General features: G+C 42.5%; 1 protein-coding gene across 2 annotated transcripts in view; it reads left to right on the top strand.

Moving 5' to 3' along the window:
* Positions 1 to 25,119, top strand: part of Ano6 (anoctamin 6) — a 175,154-nt gene that overhangs the window by 31,609 nt on the left and 118,426 nt on the right. Inside the window, exon 2 of one of the 2 annotated variants that reach the window (XM_042677691.1) lies at positions 13,508 to 13,570. The exons of the other annotated variant lie outside the window; for it this stretch is intronic. Coding sequence (XP_042533625.1) covers positions 13,508 to 13,570 — 63 coding nt within the window. The remainder of the gene's footprint in view (positions 1 to 13,507; positions 13,571 to 25,119) is intronic. 2 annotated transcript variants of the gene reach the window in all.

Raw genomic sequence — 25,119 nt, 5'->3', positions numbered from 1 at the left:
TGCTGAGCTTTGTGTTAGGCATTCTAAGGAATTATACTACTTGATCTGAATCTACCCTATTTCAGTTAATACAGGTATATACCCTAGCATAATGCCCAATGTGTCTTTAAGTTTTTAAGCTAAATCTAGCTTCTACATATAAGGGAAAGCATACATTCTTTGTCTCTCTGGACCTGACTTACTTCACTTAACATTTTTTTCTAAATGTTTCCATTTCTTTACAAATGATACAATATCATTCTTTGAGTAAAATTCCATAATGTATGTATACCACATTTTCTTGATCTGTTTGTCCATTGAGGGGCATTCTGACTGATTCCATACTTTGGTTATGGTGAATAGTGCTGCAATAAACATGGTTGTGCTGGTGGCTTTACTGTATCCTGGCTTTGTAATCTTTTGGAGCAAATTGGTTTCTCTCTTTCTCTTTTTTGGCAGTGCTGGGATTTGAACTCTGGGTCTTGAGTTTGCTAGCCAGATGTTCTACCAATTGAGCCCCACCTTTTTTATTTCAGTTATTTATTTAATTATATATATATAAAATTATATAATTATACACACACACACACACACACACACACACACATATTGCCAGGGCACTGTCCCTGGGCTTCTTTTGCACAAGGCTAGCAATCTACCACTTGAGCCATAGTGTCACTTCTGGCTTTTTTCTGTTTAAGTGGACTGAGGAATTGAACCCAGGGCATCATGAATGGTAGGCAAGTACTCTACCACTATGCCACATTCCCAGCCTTTACTTATTTTTTTGATAGTACTTCATGGAACTGTGTTCCTCTGACCTATGCTTCCTCTGTAGCGGGGGTAGTGGGTTTAAACCATTATACCTTTCTTATTGAGAGGAGGTCTTGCTAACTTTTTGCCCAGACCAGTCTGGAACCATGATCCTCTTAATCTCTCCCTCTCAAGTAGCTATGATTACAGTAGTGAGCTACTATATTTGACCTATTTTAGCACATTTTAAAAATCAGATTCTCATACCATGAAAAATTTAAAATTACCCTGGTAAAAAAACTTGGACTATTTTTAAAATGTCATACTTCATAATTGAAAATATGTTAGCTTTGACATGTCATCATATTTAAATACCTCTTATATTAATAAATGCTACAAAATTGTTACAAATATTTTTTGCATGTCTGGATTATCAAAAAGATAACTTCTGTTTACTAGATGGCTAATTTTAGAGCAGATTATTCCCTATATTTACTTACCCCAGTTCTCTTTTTCCTCTGTGTGTGTATGTGTGTGTGTGTGTATGTATGTATGTATGTGTATGTGCCAATCCTAGCAATTCAGGACCTGGGTGCTATTCCTTAGCTTTTTTGCTCAAGGTTAGTGCTCTACCACTTGAGCTACAGCTACACTTCTGAGTGTTTGGGGTGGTTCATTTGGTGGTTAAGAGTCTCATGGACTTTCTTACCGCTACTTGCTTTGAACCATGCTCCTCAAATCTCAGCCTCCTGAGTTAGCTAATGGGCAAGACCCATTAATGCTCAGCAAGATCCTGTCTTAAGACCAAAACAATAATTAATGAAAAGGCTTTTTACCACAAACCGAGAATGGTCACTCATAGAGACTGTAGTAGAGTTAATAGAGAGGCTCTAGGAGCAGGCAGTTTGTTGGTTAAAAGTGGAAAATGGAACTCTTATCAGTTCCCTGGATGAATATATCTTGTGTCTCTATCTGGTGTGGGGTTTGCCCCTTATAATTATGAAGTCATTTCATGTTGTCTGATGACCAGAATGATTCAACATTGAGTGTCTTGTGTATGCGCGCGCGCGCGCACACACACACACACACACACACACACGACTCAGATGAGCAAAGATTTCACATACACAGGTGTTCTGTCTCTGACCCCATCAAATATTGCCAAAGTAATCATTTCAGATTCTGCCCCTTTCTCATTTTTCTAAACCACATTTACCTAAGAGCACTGGGGTAATTTATTTTCATGTCTGTCATTGTACTGGGGCCTTGGAAAGACCAAATGGTTTCCATTTATTTGACTTCTACCATTGTTAGAAATTACAGAATCTTATTATTACTGCCCATATAGAAATCAGGAGAAACAAATTTGATTTCCAGCATTCTCTTGTGGGTAAAAAAAAAAAAAATCATGAATTGTGGAAAATTCCTATGCAAATGTCAGAACTGACAGAATAAATACAGGCACAAGCTCTTGCTATTATAACCATCTTTTTGACCTCATCCACCCTTTATATAGGCCAAGTAATGAGTGTTTGATATTTATTATAAAGCATATTACATTCCTTGATTAACTGAACCGTTCATTCCCCTTTTTTGTTTCATGTAGCTGTGTAAATAGATTGTTCTATTATTATTCTGGCCAAGAAATTTATAAAATGTATAAAATTATTCATGAAGATATTTTAAACTGGAGATATATTCATGTATTATTAGGTGTACTGAGCAGAAAACATTTCTTTTCACATTTGAATGGCAGGCACATGATTATAAATTCACTTCTTCCTGAATATTAATCGTCAGCACCATATGGCTAGTGGATAACGCTCTGAGAGACAGCCAGGAGATGTAAATTCTTACCCTCACCATGAACTTTTTATGTGATTTTGTTTAATGTTTAAAACCGACCGAGTGACCTCTGAATTATAAAAATGAAATCACTTTTTCTGAGATATGCAAAAAAAAAAAAAGAATGGACTCAAAATCGGTTATTATTCTTCCTTCTTCTTCCTGGCTTCTCAGATCCAGAATCTTCCCTCTGTTCTGCTTAGAACACTTTTTTGGTTGTTATTATGCCAATCCTGAGGCTTGAACTCAAGGCCTGGGCACTGTCCCTAAGCTTTTGTGCTCAAGGCTAGCACTCTACCACTTGAGACACAGTGCCACTTGTTGTTTTTTGGTGGTTAAATTGGAGATACGAGTCTCATGGACTTTCCTAACCTGGGCTTTGAACTGCGATCCTGAGATCTCAGCCTCCTGAGATCTCCTGTAATCCTAGGCATGAACCACTGGTGGTTGCATTTAGGAAACTTGTAACTCAAGCACCAGCCAATTCTGTTCTTTTTCTACTGATTCCAAGGGTGAGCTCACTCGCCTTGAGATTTCATGAGCCTTGACCTCGTGAACTTCAGGAAGTTAAGAGCCTCGTCTCCTCAAATCCTCACTCAGCCCTTGTTGCTGACTCACTAGTATCTCCATACCAGCCTGTCAGCACTGGTTGGCCACTGATCCCCATGGAATATGTTTGATGTTCACAGTCCGGGACTGGGGGTGCAGCTCAAGTGGTAGTGTCTGCCTAGCAAGCATGAGGTCCTGAGTTTGAACCCCAGTGCTGCAGAATAAAATAACGATAATAATAGTGATTGTAATAATGATGTCTAGAGTTGAACTCATTATTCCTCTTGGCCATCTTCCTGTCAAAATGCCATTCCTTGTTGCTTTTATTTTTGTTGTTGTTCCTCTGAACTGGCACCCATTTCCCAAACTGTCTGCCCTACTTCCTCTTTCCATACCCCTGCTTCCTATTTTTGCACTTACCCATGGGCCACAGTTTTGACTTCTGCCTTCTGTTCTTGTTTAGCCCCCTCCCCTCTGTCCCAGACATCCCTGCCTCTTCTGCCTTGTTCCACATCTTCGTTTGATTTCACCCTTCTCAATTCTACCCTTTTTCATACCGTTGCCAGATTTATCCATTAAGAGCATGTGTCAGACTCTGAAATTTCCAGTCCTTCAGAGACTTCACCAAGACTGTGAAAAGACCAACTGAATGCCAGGTGGTTTTTATTCTCCTAAAGGCAAGACAATGTAGCCAGGAGTTGACTTTTTTTTCCCAGGATAAATTATGCTAAGCAAGATCCCACAGGGATCTTGAGAAAACTGGAAATAAGAATCTACGTATCCTAGTAAGCAAATGACAAAGAAGAGAAAGCAAGCTTCGAAATAAGGAAAACTTGGTGTTGGATCTCAGCTCTACTGCATATAAGCTCTGGACTTCCAGAGGCCCTACTCTCTTTACTATGTCTTCTCTCAAATGGGTGATGGTTAATAGTATTGAGTTAAGGATGTTGAGAATTATACAATATAACGCATGCAGTAGACCCAGCACAGCGTTTTGAATCTAGTAAACTGTGTTATCGCCAATTTGTGTGTATGTGTGCATGCCAGTACTGAGGTTTGAACTCAGACCATGGGCATTGTTTGGATTTTTTTTTTTTTTGCTCAGGGCTGGCATTCTACCGCTTGAACCACACCTCCACTTCCAGCTTCTTGTTGGTTGATTGGAGATAGGATTCTCATGGACTTTTCTGCTGTGACTGGCTTTTGAACCACCATTTTTAAATCTTAGCCTCCTGAATAGCTAGGATTCTAGAGGTAAGCCATCAGTGCCTGGCAGAATTATCCATTCTCCAAATCGTAGCCCAGGCAGATCTAGTGTCTTCCTCCTGTAAGCTGTCACAAACCTTTGGCTAGCTTTGTTCTAGAACATCCTGCATGGTAGGAAACTAGCTAATATTTTTCCTTCTGTGCGATGAAGTGTTGTGGCTTCCTTCTGAATGGGTTCTCACTGGGTTCGGTGTGTGTTTACAGAAGGAATGAGTTTGAATTTTCCAGCCTGAGGGTAGTGGACTTTGGTTGTTTGCATTTTGCTCTGCGCGTAGAAAAGCCTGAATGGTTGAAGATTGACACTGTGCGTGTTGGTCAGCACTCAAATGAGAGAGCCAGTCAAGGATAGGAGCTGCTCCTTTGCGAGGACAGGGCCGCTGTTTGAAGGGAGAGCATTGGTGGCAGGCTGCTCAGGGAAACTAGCTGCTTGCTAAATCCCATGGGTAACCCAGTGCAAAAAGGACCAAGGTTGTGGAGCAGAGCAGGGAGGGGAGGGCACTGTGGGTCACATTGGGACCTGTCCTAAGGGACTACACACCCTGTCAATCACTCAAGATCGAGTCATCTTCAGAAGCAAAACAATTTTTTTGTACTTTTTAAAGTTCAGTGCTGGAATGTATGATCAGGAGCTTGCCTTGAACCATGCTAAGCCTGGATTGGTGTGTTCTGGCTTGAAAAATGTGTTGGCGGCTTGTGCAGAGCTCTGAGAAGCCACAGTGGTAAAGGAATGCAAGATTTGAAAAAGAATGCTAGCCAGGTGCCCATTGATCACACCTGGAATCCTAGCTACTCAGGAGCTTGAGATCAGAGGATTGGGGCTTGAAGTCAGCCCAGGCAGGAAAGTTGGTGAGATTCTTACCTCCAATTAACCACAAAGAGTTGGAAGTGGAACTGTGGCTCAAGTGGTAGAGCTCTAGCCTTGAGTGGAAAAGCTAAGGGTTAGTGTGCTTAGGTACTGAGTTCAAGCCCAGTACCATGACCAACAAAACAAAACAAAAACAAAGACAAGAAAATGAGAAAGCTTGAAGTCATAAAGGGCGATTTTGTGGTTTCTAGGTATATGGCAGATAACTGAGAACAGTGATATTTTCCTACTGAAAAAAAAATAGGAAAATTGTTTTGAATCATGTTTGTGCTGTACTGAGGCATTTGACCGCTGGCAATCTGCCACTTGAACCACAACTCCTGCCTGGCATTTTGCTGGTTAGTGGGAGATGGAGTCTCTTGGATTTTTTTCTGCCAGGGTTAACTTTGAATGTGATTCTTCAAGTCCTAGCTTCCTGATTAGCTAGACTTATAGGCATGAGCCACTGGTGTCTGGCTGTATTGAAAGTCTGTGTGATTTATCCTCAAAAAGCCAAAAGTGGAGGTATGGCTCAATCGGTAGAGCGCTAGCCTTGAGAGAAAAGCTAAAGGACAGTGTCTCCGCCTTGAGTTCAGGCCCCTGGTACTGTCACATGTCCAAAAATAAATCTCAATTCATTGCTAACGGACCGTTTCATTGATGAGTACAAGGAGCGATTTTTCCCTTCTAAGCTTTTTATGGCAGCAATTCTATCTTTAATTAAAAAGGCATTGGCATTTTCATTATGAAAATGTTTTTTTTTTTCTGGATTTACTGCCCAGTCCATTAATTTAATTTTAGAACTGATTAGTGTTAGGCTGCATAGTTGTTTGTATACAAAAGCAACTTAGTTGGGAAAGGGGGAGAATCATAGAACGGGTACTGTTGATCAAGATGCATTGTACTTTATAAGCTGGTTTGTTGAGTGAGATCCCTTTATATAACTACTTAAAAATAATAATAAAATGAAGGTAACAGCAACTTAAAGTTGATTTTGAAGTCTTTTCATTGACGGCATCTGTTTCTCCTAGGTTGGATCTAGAATATTGATGGATCAAGTTGTAGAGAAGTAAGAAATAAGCCTCACTGAGTTTGACTTCCAAAACAAATTCAGCAGGCTGGAGGCATGGTTCAGGTGGTAGAGTACCCACCCAGCAAGTGCAAGGCCCTACGTTTAAACCCAAGTACTTCACATAAAAGAAAAAGCCACTGCTGTTGTTTGCTTCAGAGACTTGAGATCCTGAAGAGACATGTGCCCTGACCGTATGACTCTATGTTGCATCCTTTTTCTCAAGCTTAGTTTCTTGTATATTGTGCAGTGTGGTGTAATAGTAATTAACCATATTTTCCTAAATGTGTATTGACTGGCTTGAACTCAGGGCTGGGCATTGTCTGTTAGCTTTTCCAATCAAGGCTCGTGCTCTATTACTTGAGCCATAGCTCCACTTGTGGTTTTTTTTTTTTTTTTTTGGTGGGGTGGGGGTGGGGGGCGCGGGGTGGTGTGGTTAATTGGAGATAAGAGTCTCAGACTTTCCTGCCTGGGCTGACTTGGAACCACAATCCTCAGATCATAGTTAGGATTCCAGGCATGAGCCACCCATGTCCAGTTTAAACTCTGGTAGTGTTGAAATGTGGTTTACAATAGGAAGCTTTTCCCAACTTATCACCTAGTTAGCCTCCTAGTATCTGCAACTTTTGTCATTTCCTTGTCACCGCTAGTCTATTTTGTACATCAGTGCCAGCACTGTTGCATTCATTTGTCTTTTGGAAATATTTTCAAGGACTCTACATTTACAGGGATAAGATCTCAACTTTAATAGAAGTACAGGGCAGCTTCAGCTTTATTTAATCTGTGTGTGTGTGTGTGTGTGTGTGTGTGTGTGTGTGTGTGTGTGTGTGTGTGTGTGTGTGTGTGTGTGTGTGTGTGTGTGTGTGTGTGTGTGTGTGTGTGTGTGTGTACACTTGTGGTACTAGTGCCTGAACTCAAGACTGTGTACTTTCACTTTTTTCACTCAGTGCTGGCGTGAGTCAGTGCTCCACTTCTGGCTGTTTGCTAGTTAGATGGGGATAAAGAGTCTCACAGATTTATCTGCCCAGGCTGGTTTTGAACCAGGATCCTCAGATCTCAGCTTTCTGAGTGGCTAGGATTACAGATTCTGTGAGCTAGCAGTGTCTAGTTGAACTGATTAATTACACAACTTCCTTGGAAGACTCTTACAGTAGTTTTAAGCCTAAGGTGAGGTTACTATGTATTTTTCTTTCTGTCTCTTGAATCAGCATTGGTGAATGCTAGGTGTTGCTGGTCTCTAGGTTCTTAGTGAAAACAGTTCTTGTCTTTATAAGCTTTATATTTGGCAGCAAGGTAAATTTATATAAAAGTCTCCTTGTGAACTTTCTCGAACCCTAGATTGGCATAGTCCTGTGACACACTTTTCCCAACAATTCAAGATTCCCTTTCTGGAGACTGAACTGGGCTAGAACAGTCTTTTCCTTTCTTTCTTTCTTTCTTTCTTTCTTTCTTTCTTTCTTTCTTTCTTTCTTTCTTTCTTTCTTTCTTTCTTTCTTTCCTTCCTTCCTTTCTCTCTCTCTCTCTCTCTCTCTCTCTCTCTCTCTCTCTGTCTCTTCCTCTCTTTCTGTCTGTCTGTGTCTGTCTGTCCTGGAGATTGAATTTGGGGCCTCAGATTGGCTAGGTAACTCTTGTTTGAGCCATGCCGCCAGTCCTTTTTTAAAATTTTTCCAGGGAGGATCTTGTGCAAATGTTGTGTAGGCTGGTCTTCACTTATGATCTCCAGTCTGTACCTCCAGTGTTGCTGGGACTACAGATAATATGCTACCTCACAAGTTTTGATCATTCCACATGCTTGGATCTTAACACATTTACAGGTCATTGTGGGTTAAGAAATACAAGTTTATAGCATAAATCTTCATAAGTTAAAGATGCTATAGGTAGTATGTGGCTTTATTATCTTTGATACCTGAGCTCCCCTTTTTAAAGGAAACGATAATTCAAAAAATTACTTGCCGGGCACCGGCGGCTCACGCCTGTAATCCTAGCTACTCAGGAGGCTGAGATCTGAGGATCTCGGTTCAAAGCCAGCCCAGGAAGTAAAGTCTGTGAGACTCTTATCTCCAATAGACCACTAGAAAGCCAGAAGTGGCACTGTGGCTCAAGTGGTAGAGCATTCGCCTTGAGCTGAAGAGTGCAGGGACAGCGCCCAAGCCCAGAGTTCAAGCCCCATGACAAAAAAAAAAAAATTACTTAAAGAAACTTGAGCTTTGGGTTACAATATCTTTTTGAATATATTGCATTGTATTCACAGAACACATTTATTAAAAAATTAGGTAGACACAGAAACATGGCATAGCATTTGCTTCTCTAGATTATTATTTTTTTAAAATCCTGGCATGTGTCCTTTTTCTGTTAAACTGAAATAACATTTCTGTGACACCTTCTTCATTAGTTCTTGGCATAGGAAAGAAAACCATTTGAATATAAGCCAAGCCTTAAAAATGCACTAATATCTTGAACTATGAGATTTACTAAAAATACTGTAAAAGCTGGGTGCTGGGGGCTCATTCCTATCATCTTACTCAGGAGGCTGAGACCTGAGAATCAAGGTCGATGCCAACCTGGGCAGAAAAGTTCCTGAGACTTTTTTTTTAGGTTGGTAATAGAGCTTGAACTCTGGGCCTGGGCGCTGGCCCTCAGCTCTTCAGCTCAAGGCAAGCACTCTACCTCTTGAGCCACAGTGGCACTTCTGGTTTTCTAGTGGTCTATTGGAGATAAGAGTCTCAGGGACTTTCCGGCCCAGGCTGGCTTTGAACCGTGATCCTTAGATCTCAGCCTCCAAAGTATCTAGGATTACAGGCATGAACCACTGGCGCCCAGCTCATGAGACTCTTATCTCCAGTTAACCAGCCAAAAGTTGGAAGTGGAACTGTGGCGCAAGTTGGTAGGGCACCACTTCAGAGTGAAAAATCTAAGCAAGCACTTAACATCCTGAGTTCAAACCCCAGTATTGCTTCTCCCCTCCAAAAAAAGAAAATACCATGAAAGATGAGTGTCATAAGCAGACATAACCCTAAAATAGGAAACTTGTTGCAATCCTGGCTTGTCTTATTTTAATTTAGTTTAATTTTTTTTTGTTGGTTGTGGGGCTTGAACTCTGTCTGGGCCTGGGCGCTGTCCCTCAGCTCTTCAGTTCAAGGCGAGTGCTCTACCACTTGTCTCAAGTCATTTTACAGATAAACTTGACTCAGTCACCTACCACGAACCTGTTTCTTTGCATGTCAAATTTTGAAGCCTTCGACATCATGGCAGCCAATGGTGGCTTTTGATTTATGGGTGCCAAATGAAATACGTTTTCTGTTCACGTTTTTTATTAGTTTGGTAAAGGCTGCTGTAACAGTATCACAGATCAGATCTCTAAACAAGAGATATTATTTCCTGAAAGTTCTGAAAGTCCAAGCGTTCACATTTGGTTTTTGTTCTTTGTTTTTTTGAGGTCTCTTTGCGTGCTGTGGGTAGTTACCCTCTCTGCACCACATGGCCTTCTCCCTACGCACGCACCTCCATCTCCTCTTGTGATCAGATTTCCTCCTCTTATTTAATATGCCACTCTGATTGGATTAGCTTCTTTAGTGGCCTCAATTTGACGTGTCAGCCTATAATCTAATTCATTACTCATTCGTGGACAGTTCCAGGTTCACCCTTCTCCCAGCTTCCTAAGTGCAGTGGTACTGGATTTCTACAAAAACTCAAGGTGGGGGAAAAATAGTAGTGAAGAGAGCCACTTAATAAATTCAAATAGCTTCTTCAGAAAACAAAACTTAGGTGACTCTAAGATCCAGTCATACCAATCTTGGCTGTATTTACCCAAAAGATTATAAATCAGAATACAGTAAAGACACTTGGGTGTCTGTATTTAATACTACACTATTCACCATAGTCCAGTTATGGAAACAACCCAGTTGCTTTTTAATGGATGAATGTATGTGCATAAATGTATATATATATAAATATATATATACACTATACACATGTATGCACACACAGGTACATATGCATGAATATGTACACACATATACATATTTATATACTATGTATATATAACATACTAAACATACATACACATACACAATGGAATTTTGCTCATCTACCAAGAAAAATGATATGTCATTTGCCAAGAAATGTATAGATCTGGAAAATATCACGATAAATGAAGTCAGGCTCAGAGACAAACAGCGCATGTTTTCTCTCCTATGTGGAAGTTAGATCTAACTTATAAACATATGAAGAAGCATAAATACACAAACGGACTAAAGTATGTATGTATGGTATACTCAGGAGTGGATTCCAGTAGTGTAACTCTCCAAATATACTTTCACAAAATGAATATTAGAAGCTGAAACATGTTATCTGGGACTGGGGGCGGTGGGGGGGGGGGGGGGGAGAAGAGACTAAAGGGATGGGGGCAGATGAATGGAGAGAGGAAGGGTAGGCAAAAGACTGTCATAATATTGAATGTATAGGGGCTGGGAAGATGGCTCAGTGGTAGAGCGCTTGCCTTGCATGCCTGAGGCCCTGGGTTCGATTCCTCAGCACCACATAAGCAAAATGAAAAAAGCCGGAAGTGTCACTGTGGCTCAAGTAGTAGAGTGCTAGCCTTGAGCTGAAGAGCTGAAGGACAGCGCCCAGGCCCAGAGTTCAGGCCCCACGACCGGACCCAAAAACAAACAAACAAAAATATTGAATGTATATATGTGAAAATGGGACCAAGTAACCTGACAGGCTGGGTGGGGTTGGGAAAGATAGGGGAGAATGATAGAAGGGGTGACATTGACCAAGATGCATTGTCATAGATAGAAATGAAAACCCCTTTGTACAACTACTTAAAGATAATTTTAAAAAATCAACTAGCCTCTGAAAACAGCTTTCTGCTTGTAATAGAATTGAATTGTTATGTGAAGTATTTCAGTCTATTTAAACCCCCTCCCCCAGGCCCTTTGAGCTGGAGTTAGTCCCTCTTGCTTAGAAGAAGGGAGAGCATTTTTGGCTAAGTGAGGTCACTTCTGCCCCTGAGAGGCCTGCCAAGGAACAAGGCTGCATCTGAATCGCTAACAGGCATAGCTAATTTTTAGGGAAGTAAAAACCATTTTCCTTCTTGTAAGAATTGCTGTTGTCTTGTCCATGCAGGCACACGAATGCTTTCTGGAGGCTTCCGCCCTTTGGCAAGGGCCCAGCTTCCTTAATGGGATGTGAGTCCAAGATTTACAGCAGAGCCCCGTGCTGGCCAGCACTCACTGGATTTGCAAACCCTTGGAGAGTTCAGTGCTGAGTGCGGGTCCAGTTCTAGGCCCAGCCTCTCAGCCCCATGTATGATTTGGTATTCTGTTTCTAAGCTATGCCACAGTGGAGACATTCTTTCCCAAAGGACTTTTCATCTCTGAGTCCTTTCAGGAAATTAAGCAGTCCATCAGAGAAAGGTTCATTTCCAGCCCTCCCCCAAGTACATTTTCACCTAGGGATTTCTAACCACATGTGGTTAGCACTTTATTTACCCAGATGTGAGAAACCATTCATGTAACAGTCTCTTTGAAAGGGGCTCTTACCTGCCTGCAGAAAATCCCAGGGAAATGTGTGAAGACCCAGAGGTGGCTCATGCCCTTATTCATATAAATATTTCTCAGGCTTTGGTTTTGTGATGCTTAAAGACATACTGTATCGTATGGGTTTTGGTGTGTTGTGGGGAGGGAAGCGGAGGGGAGGGAATCAGAATTTAGCCACAAATTTAAGAGGTAGTCTGCAGTTTCTAATTTGCTTAGTTCAACATTGCCTAATAAGGGGATTTAAGTAACCTCTGGGGTAGGAAATTTAATGCTCAGATTTCAGGCAGCCATGCAAATCACACTTTCACTAAGTACTGCAGTACTTACTTAGTGGAGTCGCTTTATAGACATATTCTATTTGAAATTTAGAACTGAGGGCATTTTAGGATGGCCATTTCTCTCCTGTCCTGAATTAGCAGGAGTGATGTGGAGGCATACATCCAAAATTAGCCTGCTGTATGATACAGTCCCATTGAAAATCCATCAGTGTCTGGGTGCCGGTGGCTCATGCCTGTAATTCTAGCTACTCAAGAGGCTGAGATCTGAGGATTCTGGTTCAAAGCCACCCTGAGCAGAAAAATTCGTTGGAGTCTCTCTCCTATTAGCTATCAAAAAAGCTGGAAATAGAGATGTGGTTCAAGTGGTAGAGGCCTAGTCTTCAGCAAAAAAAGCTAAGGGACAGTGTGCACACATGTATACACGCATACACACAATTTATTACTGGCCTTCTTTCTAGCTTGACATAGGATGAGGGAGAGAAAAACTTAGAAGCTCCTTCCTTCTTTCCTTTCTTAGCTTTCATTGGATATAATAGGAGCTTGTGGTGACTCATGCCTGTAATTCTAAACTACTCTGGAGGCTGAGATCTTAGGATCATGGTTCAAAGCCAGCCTGGACAGAAAACTCCATGAGACTCTTTATCTCCACTGAAAGTGGAGGTGTGGTTCAAGTGGTAAAATGTTAGCCTTGAGTGAAAAAAATCTAAGGAAATGAGGTGCTGAATTCAAGCCCCAGTACCAGTGTGCAGGTGCGCGTGCGCACACACACACACGCACGCACACACACTCTCTCTCTCTCTCTCTCTAACAGGATTTGGAGCGGTAGTTACCAACCTTGAGTGCAACTAGGAATTAGCCTGGGGACTAAATTTAAAATGACCAATGTCTGAACACTGTCTCCTCGAGATTCCAGAACAGTTCTCTAAATTGCCATCTGGATCAGGCTTTCCAAAATCTCCACAGAGGACATTATTGGGCACCAAGGTTTAAGATGGCAAGAACTTGAGAGTCTCGTGCAATCCTGCCTGCGGAGAGGCAGTGACAGGAGAAAAACGGATAGCCCGTTGGTTCAAACTGTATTTCTAGAGGAGGGAGGGAGTCAGGGAGGGAGAGAGAGCCATGACTTTATAATAATAATTATTAATTTTTTTTTTTTGTACCAAGCTTCCGGGCAATTCTGTCACACACCAAGAGTTTGGCAACTGATCCAAACCATTCCAGGCCCAAGGTAACGAAAAATGAGACCTGGGAAGGTCAGTTGATGTGATGGTATGGCAGAAGCAGGTCTGGGACTCAGGTTCAGCCCCTCCTGCTGGTGTTCTGCAGCCTGGCACCAGCCCGTGTGCTTGTCTTTTATATTTATTGATGCCTCCTCATCCTTCAGGTGATGTTCCTGCCTCCAGGAGGCCTTTTCTGATTCCTCATTCTCTCCTCCCATCCAGTCTAGGTAAGATTTGCGTTTGCGCTTGAACAGTACCACTAACTAATGTACCTTGTCCCTCACACTGTTAGTTCAAGGATAGGTTCATGGATGTTGTTTGTGTATGTATGTGGGACCTGAGGTTTGAACTCAGGACCTGGGGGCTATCCTTAAACTTTTTGTGCTTAAGGTTAGTGCTCCCACTTAAGCCAGAAGTGGAGTTGTGGCTCCTTTTGATTTGATTTGATTTGATTTGGGTAGTGGTTAATTGGAGATGAGTCTCATGGTCTTTCCTGCCTGGGCTGGCTTCAAACTGCAATCTTCAGGTCTCAGCCTTAAATTCAGGGCCTGGGTACTGTTCCTGAGCTCTTTTTGCTCAAGGGTAGCACTGTACCATTTTGAGCCACTACTCCGCTTCCGGTTTTCTGGTGGTTGATTGGAGATAAGTTTCATGGATTGTCCTGCTGGTCCTGACTTTGAACCGATCCTCTGATCTCAGCCTCCTGAGTAGTTAGGTTTACGGGTGTGAACCACTGTGCCATCTTTTTTGTGTGTGTCCTGTTATACAAAAATATATGAGGGTCCTAGATAATGTCAGTTGTGTTGAAGTTTCCTAAGTTTTAACTGATCAGTGAGGCCTTGCAGTTGGTAAAAATGGTCCATGTGTGAATGCCAGCTCCTGCCCGTGCTGGAAGAACCCAGTTCACTTCTGCATAAGGAATGAACATTCCTCCTTCATGCTGAATCCTCGGGTTTTCTGCTTATCTCATCCTTACTGGGGCTGGGCCTTCCTGAAATTCGTTGCCCTGGCTTGGTGATGCTATTCCGTCTTGATAGATTCAACTCCCAACTCATTTTCTACATCCAGTATTGAAAATTGGGTGCTTGAGGTTTAGAGCTTGATATCTTTCCTGTCTCAACTTATTCCTAAGCTGATTCTGGTCAGGCTGATTCTGTCCCAGGCTTAATATACCATCTGTAGGCTGATGATGTCTGTCTGTCTGTCTAGGCTTCTTGCTCTGCCTGCTCTGCCTTTCCACTTGGTTGTCTGGTTCCACCCCTTCTCCCCATTCTCCCTTCTCTCGTACTCTTTTTTTGTGTTGGTTACTCTTTCTTGTGCTTGTCCTGGGGCTTGAACTCAGAACCTGGGCATTGTCTCTGAGCTTTTGTGTTGTTTTTGGTGTTGGTTGTGGGGCCTGAACTCTGGGCCTGGGCACTGTCCCTCAGCTCTTCAGCTCAAGGCTAGCACTCTACCACTTGAGCCACAGCGCCACTTCCGGCTTTCTCCTGCTTATGTGGTACTGAGGAATCGAACCCAGGGCCTCATGCATGCGAGACAAGCACTCTGTCACTGAGCCACCTTCCCAGCTCTGAGCTTTTTTTCTTTTGCTCAAGGCTAGCACTCTACCACGTCAGCCACAGCTCCACTGCCAGCTTTCTTGCTGGTTGATTGAATGGCTTTGAACCATAACCTTCAGATCTCAGCCTCCTGAGTAGCTAGGATTACAGGTGTGACCACTACCTCCTTTGTAAAGGGAAAGAAACAGGTGTAAAGGGAAAGAAACAGGAAGTTTTTATTGGTATCAGATTTGTACATAATTACCTTATGTTATCATAATTAGAAAATTAAGTGACGCTATATGACTTTGTTATGAAAAACTGGAGTATCTTTTCAGTTTCCCAGAGATGAGTATTCTCAATTTGGGGGTGTTTCTTTTAGTAATTTTCTGCCAACATGCTTAAAATTGTCATTTATCTGTTCTGTTTTGTTTCCATTTTAGAGGGTGCTTAGCTTGCTTTCCTCTGCCTTTGCCCGGAGCCCTTTCTCACATAATCCCCTCTCCCTCCCCTTCCCCATTATCATTATATTGTAATTGTGTTGTGATTTTGCTAAGATCAATATTCAATGTTTATTGTAACTGTGTAATGCTCTCCGCAGATGAGCCACAGCATATAGAGTTGATTACTTTTCCTCTCAAGACTATACAGTGGATACTGATTTTTATTTCTTCATTTCTGATGTGGTTAGGAATCATTCAACCTCAAACTCCTAGATGTGAAATCTCCTTATCCTATAATCCACCACACAGGAAGCTATCTGGGCCATCCTTGCTGAGGGTGAAGGCCTTTTAGAGCTTTTCCACATTTCCACATTCTGGACACCCCATAGAATTGGGGAACAGATCCCTTTTATCACCATCTCAAAGATTCCTTTGGCTTGGCACTTGTGTTACAGGCCTACATTTATGTCTTACTGCTTTGCAACTTCGTTTTGGTATAGCATCTTTTTCCATGCTTTCACATGGACAAAGGGTATGAGTGAGAGAGGCTGTGGTGGTTCTTGTTGATCTGGTGTTCGTTACTACTCTTGGGCCCAAGTAAGGAGTCAGTGGCCTTCAATGAGAGCAGCCTTTAACTACCTGTTAGATTTTTCCAGGGAAGAAATCCTATCTCAGAATTCTGGGTCCAAGGGTTCTTGTTAAATTCCTTAAGTCAGATTCTGATTTAGAATCCTTTGTATGAAAACTTTCTCTGGGGTTTTGTAGACCTTTATATTTGAATCCAGTGTTTGTGTTATCTGTTTTGTGTGTGTGTGTGTGTGTGTGTGTGTGTGTGTGTACATGCATGCATGTCTGTCCTGTTTATGTGTATATGCACATGCACACACACATGCACGCCATTTCTGGGGCATAAACTCAGGGCTTGCACATTGTCCTTGAGCTGTTTCTTTTTTTTTTCTCAAGACTAGCTCTCTACCACTTCCAGATTTTTGGTGACTAATTGGAGGTAAGAGTCTCATAGACTTTCTTGCTCAGGCTAGCTGAGATCTGAGAATCGTGGATCTCAGCCTCCTGAGTAGCTTGAACTGTACAGGTGTGAGCCACCAGCATCCGGCTATGTTGTCTGTCTTATAAGTAAAGAATCTGCAAGTTTTACAAGGCCTGGTACTTAGGAGCCCAAGGAACATGGTGGAATCCTAGTAGACACTCCCAGTCTCTGGTGTGGGAGCTGAAGATGAGGGACTGGGGGAACACTCCTCAGAGTGGCTGAACTGGAAGAACCTGTGTAGCCAGCTCCTCAGCATGTGCACCTAATGACAGCCTCTGGGCTTTCCCAGGCCAGGATGAAGATTGCTCCAGCTTAGCCAGTTTCCACTTGCCTGTAGCGTTCTCAGTCTTCCAACCCTGGGGACACTGTGTGCTCTCTTACTCTATTTGTCTTTCTCGGTTTACATTTTAGTAGAAGCAGAGATCAGTGCATGCATTTAGTGCTCCATAGTTAAATAAAATATACTATGAGTTTTTGTTGTTGTTGTTGTTGTTTTGCTGGTTCTGAGGCTTAAACTCAAGGCCTGGGCACTATCCCTGAGCTGAGGATCAGGGCCTGGGCTCTCTCCCAAGTGCTCTACCACTTGATTCACAGCGCTGTTTCCAGCTTTTTGTGCTTAAGGTAATAGTCTCACAGACTTTCCTGCCTGCACTGGCTTTGAACCATGATTCTCAGATCTCACTCTCCTCAGTAGCAAGGATTATAGGCGTGAGTCACCAGTGCCCAGTTATTATGAATTTTTTATTATTATTATTATGAGTTCTTAATGACTATTTATATTGCATTTGAACACATATATGATGAAACAGATTTCTTTGATTCTTTTGTACCGCAGAGTGAGGGTGGAGAATGGTAGAAATTCTCTAGCCCAGGAGTTAGGAGGTCTGGAATTGTCAGAACTGGCTACACATTCCTAGTTCATCTATACAGATTCTTGAAATTTCAGCTTTCTCTCATCCTCATGAGATTCAAGTACTTCAGGGGCTGATTTCAAGGTCTGTCTTTACCCACAGGTTAATTCTATTTAGAAGAAGTCAGAGTATAATTATGTGTAATTGAACAGCAGAATAGTGAACAGAATTGGAGCAACTCGTCAGAGAAATGAGAAATTGATTGGCTGGTTACAGCTGTAATCCCAGCAACTCAGGAGGCCAAGAGCTGAGGAGCAGAGTTCCAGCTAGCCCTAGGGAAGAAAAGTCTGTTGAATCAGCAAAAAAGCTAGAGGCGGAGGTGTGGCTCAAGTGGGAGAGTGCCAAATTTGAGCTTGAAAAAGCCAAAGGAGAGAGCAAGGCCTCAGGCCCCAGTACCATCACCAAAATATTAATTGTAATAATAAAGTAAAAATTCAAAATTGAAGTCGCTCTTTGTATTTCTTCTCCCCTCCCTCTTCTTCCTCCTCTTCTTCTACCTTCACCTCCCTCTTCCTCCTTCTTCCTCCTTCCTTCCTTCTTGACAGTCCTGGAGTGTGAACTCAGGGCATGTATGATGTCCTTGAGCTATTTTTTTATTTTATTCTGCTCAAGGCTGGTGCTCTACCACTTAAGCCATAACATCACTTCTGGTGCACATGTGTGTGTGTGTATGTGTGTTAAGAGTCTCACAGACTTTCTTGCCTGGGCAAGAGCCTCAGATCTCACCTTCTTGAGTAGTTAGGATTACAGGCATGAGCCACTAGCACACAGCTGCTTTTTCTCATTTTTCAGTCCTTGCAAGATGTGTAAAGTAAAAATTTCCCACATATTGAAACCCATACTTCATGAACTAGAAATGGTTAAACAGTTAAAAATGCTGACACTTCCCCTCTTCCCCACCTCTCCCCTTTTGGGACTTTTTTCCCCCCCTGATGACAGCTCATCTCCAAATATACTTGGCTATCTAGACATTGAGTTGTGAACAGAAGAATAGAAAAGATAATCACAAGGAATGTCTGTTTTTCCCCCACTTTGCTCTGTGCCTGTTCTTCCCACAGGAAGCTTGCCTTCTGTCAGAGCCCGTGTGGGGAGATAGGAGGCTCAGCTGGATTTTGTTTCTCTCTTCCAAGTTGGCTTTTCTCAGTCATGAGGGCAAGATAGTGGCCATTGCCTGTCACTGTGGTTTTGATTGGGGGTGTTTGATCATGCTGCCTGTGGTCAGTACAGGGACTTGAGAGGTTAAAAAGGGGCTGCCAAGTCATTGACCTTGGGGCTTAGAGACCAAGGAGGGGTTTGCTAGGGCTGTGCTTTGCTAGTTCATTTGGGTAGCTCATCTGAGTTGAATTGCTAAGGACAGCATCTGGTGACTTGAGACCGAATCTCCAGGTGGTTTGTTCCTGTTTAATTCTGTCACTGCCTTTTGGGGACCATGTGAAGGAAAACAAAGCAGAAAAGAATGTTACATTCTTTCTGTGAATTTTATTTTTGTGTGCTGGTTCCTGGGGCTTGAACTCGGTGCCTTATGCTCTCACTTGGCTTTTTCCCTCCAGGCTAGCACTCTTCAATGTGAGTCACATCTCCACTTGCAGTGTTTTGATGTGTAATTGGAGAGAAGAGTCTCATGGGTTTTCCTGTTCCTGCTGGCTTTCAAAGTGTGAGCCTCAGATCTCAACTTCTTGAATAGCTAGGATTACAGGCATGAGCTCCTGGCCCAGCTTAGATTCTTTTTATTTTTCCTTATTGTAAAGGTGATGTACAGAGAGGTTGCAGTTACATAAGTGAGGTAAAGAATACATCTTAAAAATTTTTTTATTGTAAAGATGCCGTACAGAGGGGTTCAGTTACTTGAGTAAGGCAATGCATACATTTCTTGTCGAGCATTGTAACCCCCTCCCCCGCCCCCTTTGCAAAGTTGTAAAGTTCATTTCCAATATACTGTATTGTGGGTATCATTGTTGCAATGGGTCATCCTGTGTCCTTGTTTCAGTGTTTGGTTATTCCCCTTCCCCTCCCCAAATTAGATAAATGTATGTACAAGAGGCAGGACACCAAAATCAAGTACAGTGACAACAGGGGATCTACAATAGGGGGAAGTACATACAAAGGAAACCAAACCACATGGTACATTAAAAACAACAACAAAGAATGACTTCTTGTGTCCATATCTTGGCGTTCATTTCACTTAGCATCATCTTAGATAGTCATATGTAAATAGCTTTTCAGCTTCTGCTCATCTGATAAAATTATCCTAGACGTATACTAGTTATTGCAAATGAGGGAAACCATGGGACCTATATTTCTTTGGGTCTGGCTTACTTCACTTAATATGATTTTTTTCTAAGTCTTTCCATTTCCTAATAAATGGGGCAGTGTTATTCTTTCTGATGGAAGCATAGAATTCCATTGTATATATGTATATACTACATTTTCTTGATCCATTCATCTACTGAGGGGCATCTGGGTTGGTTCCATATCTAAGCTATGGTGAATAATGCTGCGATAAACATAGTTGTGCTGATAGCTTTAGTATGGCCTTGTTTGTGATCATTTGGGTAAATGCTCAAAAGTGGGATTGCTGGGTCATAGGGGATCTCTATGTGTAGTCTTTTGAGGAACCTCCATACTGCTTCCCAGAGTGGTTGAACAAGTTTACACTCCTACCAACAGTGCAGTAGGGTTTTCTTTTGGCTACATCCCCTCCTGCATCTGTTGTTATTAGAACCTGCAGACCTATAGCCACCTAATCTTTGCTAAGAGAGCCAAAAAAAAAAATAGAATGGAAGAAAGACAGCTTCTTTAGTAAGTGGTGCTGGCAAAATTGGTTAAACACCTGTAGAAAAATTAGATTCTTATATACCACCCTGCAGAAGTAAAAACAGACACCGTAAAACATGACAGGAAGGAATAGGAGAAACTCTAGGACTCCTTGGGACAGGCCGAAATTTTAATAAAGACCCAGAAACACAACAAATCAAAGAAAGATTGGACAAATGGAATTGCATGAAATTGCAGAGCCTCTGCAAAGGACATAGCTAGCATAGAAAGCTTACAGACTGGGAGAAGATCTTCACTAGCCATACAACAGACAAGGGCCTCGTATCTAAAATATGCTTAGTACTCAACAAATTAAATCCTCCAACAACAAGTCTTCAAAGAAACAACTGCCCCATTAATAAGTGGGCTAAAGACTTAAAGGGAGACTTCTCTGAAGATGAAATAAGAATGGCCAATAGACACATGAAGAAATGCTCGACTTCTCTGGCTGTAAAAGAAAATACAAATCAAAACAACGTTGGATTCCACCTCACCCCAGTTAGAATGGCTATGTCAAGAATACCTTTTTTTTTTTACAATGTCAACTTTTGCTGTCTCTTGCTCTCAACCAGTTTTTCCCTCCATCCCCACCCTCAAGTTGTATAGTTCATTTTCTACATAGTTATCTAGTAAGCACCATTGCTGCATTTGTTCACCCATTGTCCTTCCATTTCTGTGTCCCCTTTTGTACTCCCAAAGACAGATAAATAAAAGATAAAGAAAATAAAAACAGGGCTGGGAAGGTGGCTCAGTGGTAGAGCGCTTGCCTTGCATGCATGAGGCCCTGGGTTCAATTCCTCAGCACCACATAAGCAAAAAGAAAAAAGCTGGAAGTGGCGCTGTGGCTCAAGTGGTAGAGCGTTAGCCTTGAGTTGAAGAACTGAGGGACAGCGCCCAGGCCCAGAGTTCAGGCCCCATGACCGGCAAAAAAAAAAAAAAAAGAAAAGAAAAACAACAGCAAAGGAAAAAAATCCTTTTGTTTCTATTTCTTGGAGTTCATTTTGATAAATATTATTTTATATGATCAGATGCACATAGGCATTGTGCCTTTGTGATCCTCTCCTAAGAGTGTCCTCCTATGAGTGGATCTAGCTTAGATTAAGAGCATTAGCTCTGGAAAGAACCCATGGGACCAGTGTGGTCAGTTGACAGTGGACCCTGCCCTGTGAATCCCAGGGATTTAAGATCCTTCTTGTCTTCAGTCTTACCCCAGACCCACCTTTCTCCTTTGTCACATCATCCTGTGCTCAGAGAGCAGGTGGAGCCTTTGCCTCCCTCTCTCTCTCTCCCTCTTAGATAATTCAAACATTACAGTTTGTATAATGTATGTAGAAATGCTCCTTTACAGTCATTTTCCCTTCTTTTCATCTTGCTGATTCATGTTAATACTTTGCCCTGTGCCTCTGTCAGTTACCCTTCCTATTTACTTTTCTGCTCTTCCATCATATTTTGCGAGAATATGTAACAGGAATGTATGTTTCACATTACAAAGCAGTACTTTTCTTAGCAGAGTGCTGGAGGCTCAGACCTATAATCCTAGCTTCTCGGGAGGCTGAGATCTGAGAATCATGATTTGAAGCCAGCTTGATTAGGAAAGTCTGTGAGATCTTATCTTTTAAAACTAACACACACACACACACACACACACACACACCCACACACACACACACACACACACACACACACACACACACAGCTAAAAGTAGAACGATGACTTAGGTGGTGAAGCATTAGCCTTGAGTAAAGGAAGCTCAGAGATAGTACCCAGGCTCTGAGTTCAAGCCCCAAGATGGAGATACACACATATACCTATAAGCCAGGTGTTGGTGGTTCAAACGTGTAGTCTTAGCTATCCAGGAGCTTGATTGCTGAGGATCCCAATTTGAAGCCAGCCTGGACAGAAAAGTCCGTGAGACTCTTACCACCAATTAACCACCAAAAAGCCAGAAGTGGGGCTGTGGCTCAAGTGGTAGATCTACAGTCTTTTTTTGGGGGGGGGTCCGGTTGTGGTGTCTGAACTCTGGACCTGGGCACTGTCCCTCAGCTCTTCAGCTCAAGGCTAGTACTCTACCACTTGAGCCACAGCGCCACTTCTGGCTTTTTTCTTTTTGCTTATGTGGTGCTGAGGAATCCAACCCAGGGCCTCAGGCATGCAAGGCAAGCGCTCTACCACTGAGCCACCTTCCCAGCCCCTAGATCTACAGTCTTGAATTAAAAAAAAAACTCCAAGTGAGCATTTTATTTTCAGTAGTGTCTTTAGTTGCCAGAGGAGATGGAGTTCAGAAACGTAGACGGTTACTGATAGAGGACCAGCTGGGAGGTGAGTGAGGCTGGGTTCACGTCTGGGCCTGGCAGTGTGAGAGGGGAAGGGGAAGACAGAGGGCAGGAATCTTAGCTCCACAGAGTAGCGTTGGGCTATGAGGGCAGAGGAGAGGGGGAGGTCAGGAGTAGCTGCTGGGTTTCGGGCTTGTCCAGTGGGAGAGGGTCTCCTAGGGAGGCCCCGTCTGCGGTAGGGATGTGAGACTGTGATAAATGGAAATAGGTGTGGTGTCGGTGAGCGCTGGTTAAAGTTGTTTCAACTTCTTATGATGATCACTTAATCTTTATTGTTTTATTCTGCTTACTGAGCAATATATACTCATTATAAAAGTCGTAAGCTTAATAGCACTGAGGATCATTGTGTTCTCCTCTGTAGCTCTAGTTCATACGTTTTAGGTATATGCTTCTAGATTGTCTGGTGCCTAGGCGTTCTCTCTCTCTCTCTCTTTCTCATACACACACACACACTCTCTCTCTCTCCAAATGTTTAGTTAATCACTATGAAGTCTTCTAAACTTTGATTTTTTTTTTCATATTCTTCTTTGGATATGCCACTACCTAAAGCAAATGGATAATATTCTGTTATGTTTTGTAGTATCATCTGGATATTTGAGTTTTACTTAGACATTTTTTGTAGTCTGTCTTGAAAGCGCAAACATACCTCTATGGGTTTTTTTTTTTCTTGGTCTGTTTGCTTTTACTTTTTGGTGCCTGTCCTGGGGCTTGAACTTGGGGCCTGGACACTGTCTCTGAGCTTTGGTGTGCAAGGCTAGTGCGCTGCCTCTTGAGCCCCAGCTCCACTTCTTGTATTGGCAATTTTTTTGAATGTGTATGGGAATAAGGTCCTAAGGTAAAATTGTGGATTCAAAAGGAATACTCAAACATTTTGCTACTACTACAGTGCTCAAAAGAGGGGCACTTTTTGCCTTTTTTTCTTTTACGACAGTACTGTGGAATTGAACTTGGAGCACTTGACTTAAGCTTTTTTTTTTTTTTGTCGGTTGTGGGGCACTGTCTCTGAGCTCTTCAGCTCAAAGCAAGTGTTCTACCACTTGAGCCACAGCATCACTTCCAGTTTTCTGGTGGTTAATTGAAGATAAGAGTCTCATGGACTTTCCTGCCTGGCCTGGCTTTGAACCATGATCCTCAGATCTCAGCCTCCTGAGTAGGTAGGATTACAGGTGTGAGCCACCAGTGCCCAACTGACCTTAGCTTTTTTGCTCAGAGATGGCACCTGTACCATCTGAGTCACAGCTCCACTTTCAGTTTTTTGCTGGTTAGTTGGAGATAAGAGTCTTAAGCACTTTTCTGCCTGGGCTGGCTTTGAACTGTGATCTTGAGATCTCATCTTCCTTAATTCCTAGTATTATAGGCATGAGACACTGCATTTATTGTTTCTTGTTTGGGGAATACTGGGGATTGAACTTAGGGCCTCATACTTGGTGAGGCAGGAGCTCTACCCCTGAGCCATGCCTTCCAGTCCCTTTTTGAGTTGGTTATTTTCAAGGCAGTGTCACACTTTATTCTAGACTGAGATTCTCCTTGTACTTTCTCTATGCCACTAGAGCTGTCAGACACACAAGGCTGTGCCCACTATTTTTGCTTCCTCTGTAGTTGAGATGATGACTTGTACCACCATGCTCAGCCACTGGTTGAGATGAAATAATGCAAACTTTTCTGCCTGGGCTGTCTGGGAATCATGATATCTAATCTATGCTTCTTAAGCAGCCAGGGTTATAGCTATGTGCCACTATACTGTGTTTTTGTTGTTTTTTTTTAATACCAAGATCTAAAAGAGGCTACCTTTTGTTGGCATATAGTAGGCATGCAAGAAATATTTGCAGGTGAAAGAAGTATTTGGTTGATTCAACAAGGAAATTTAAGGATGTTTCCATGTGATGACAACTGGTGTGTATGTGTGTGTTTGTTTTGTTTTGCTTTTGGTTGGTCATGAGGCTTGAACTCTGGGCCTGGGCGCTGTCCCACAGCTCTTCAGCTTGAGGCTAGCACTTTACCACTTGAGCCACAGCACCACTTCTGGCCTTTTTTGCCTATGTGGTGCTGAGGAATTGAACCCAGGGCCTCATGCATGCAAGGCAAGCACTCTACCCGAGCCACCTTCCCAGCCCATTTTTTTTTTTTTTTTTGCCAGTCGTGGGGCCTGAACTCTGGGCCTAGGTGCTGTCCCTCAGCTCTTCAGCTCAAGGCTAGCACTCTTCCTCTTGAGCCACAGTGCCACTTCTGTCTTTTTTTTTTGCTTATGTGGTGCTGAGGAATCGAACCCAGGGCCTCATGCATGCAAGGCAAGCACTCTACCACTGAGCCACCTTCCCAGCCCCGTTTTTTTTTTTAAGAACATTTTTATAATTTTTTTAAAATAAAATTTTCTTTACCAAATAAGATTTCCTGTTGGAACTAACTGATGAACGAGTACTTGTAGTTTCAAAAGACCTCTTCTGCGGGGCACTGGTGGCTCAGGCCTATAATCCTAGCTCCTCAAGAGTCTGAGATGTGAGGATCGCAGTTCAAAGCCAGCCTGGGCAAGATAGTCTATGAGATTCTTGGCTCCAGTGAACCATCCAGAAAGCTGGAAGTGGAGCTGTGGCTCAACTGGTAGAACACCAGTTTGGAGTGAAAAAGCTAAAGGACAATGCCCAGGCCCTGAGTTCGAGCCCCAGTATTGGCACTGGGTTTTCAATATTT

Source organism: Dipodomys spectabilis, unplaced genomic scaffold, assembly GCF_019054845.1.
Source record: "Dipodomys spectabilis isolate Male_0828 unplaced genomic scaffold, ASM1905484v1 ptg000039l, whole genome shotgun sequence".
Classification (NCBI taxonomy): Eukaryota; Metazoa; Chordata; class Mammalia; order Rodentia; family Heteromyidae; genus Dipodomys; species Dipodomys spectabilis.
Note: the sequence above shows the minus strand (reverse complement) of the source record. Positions and strands in the feature narration are given on the sequence as shown.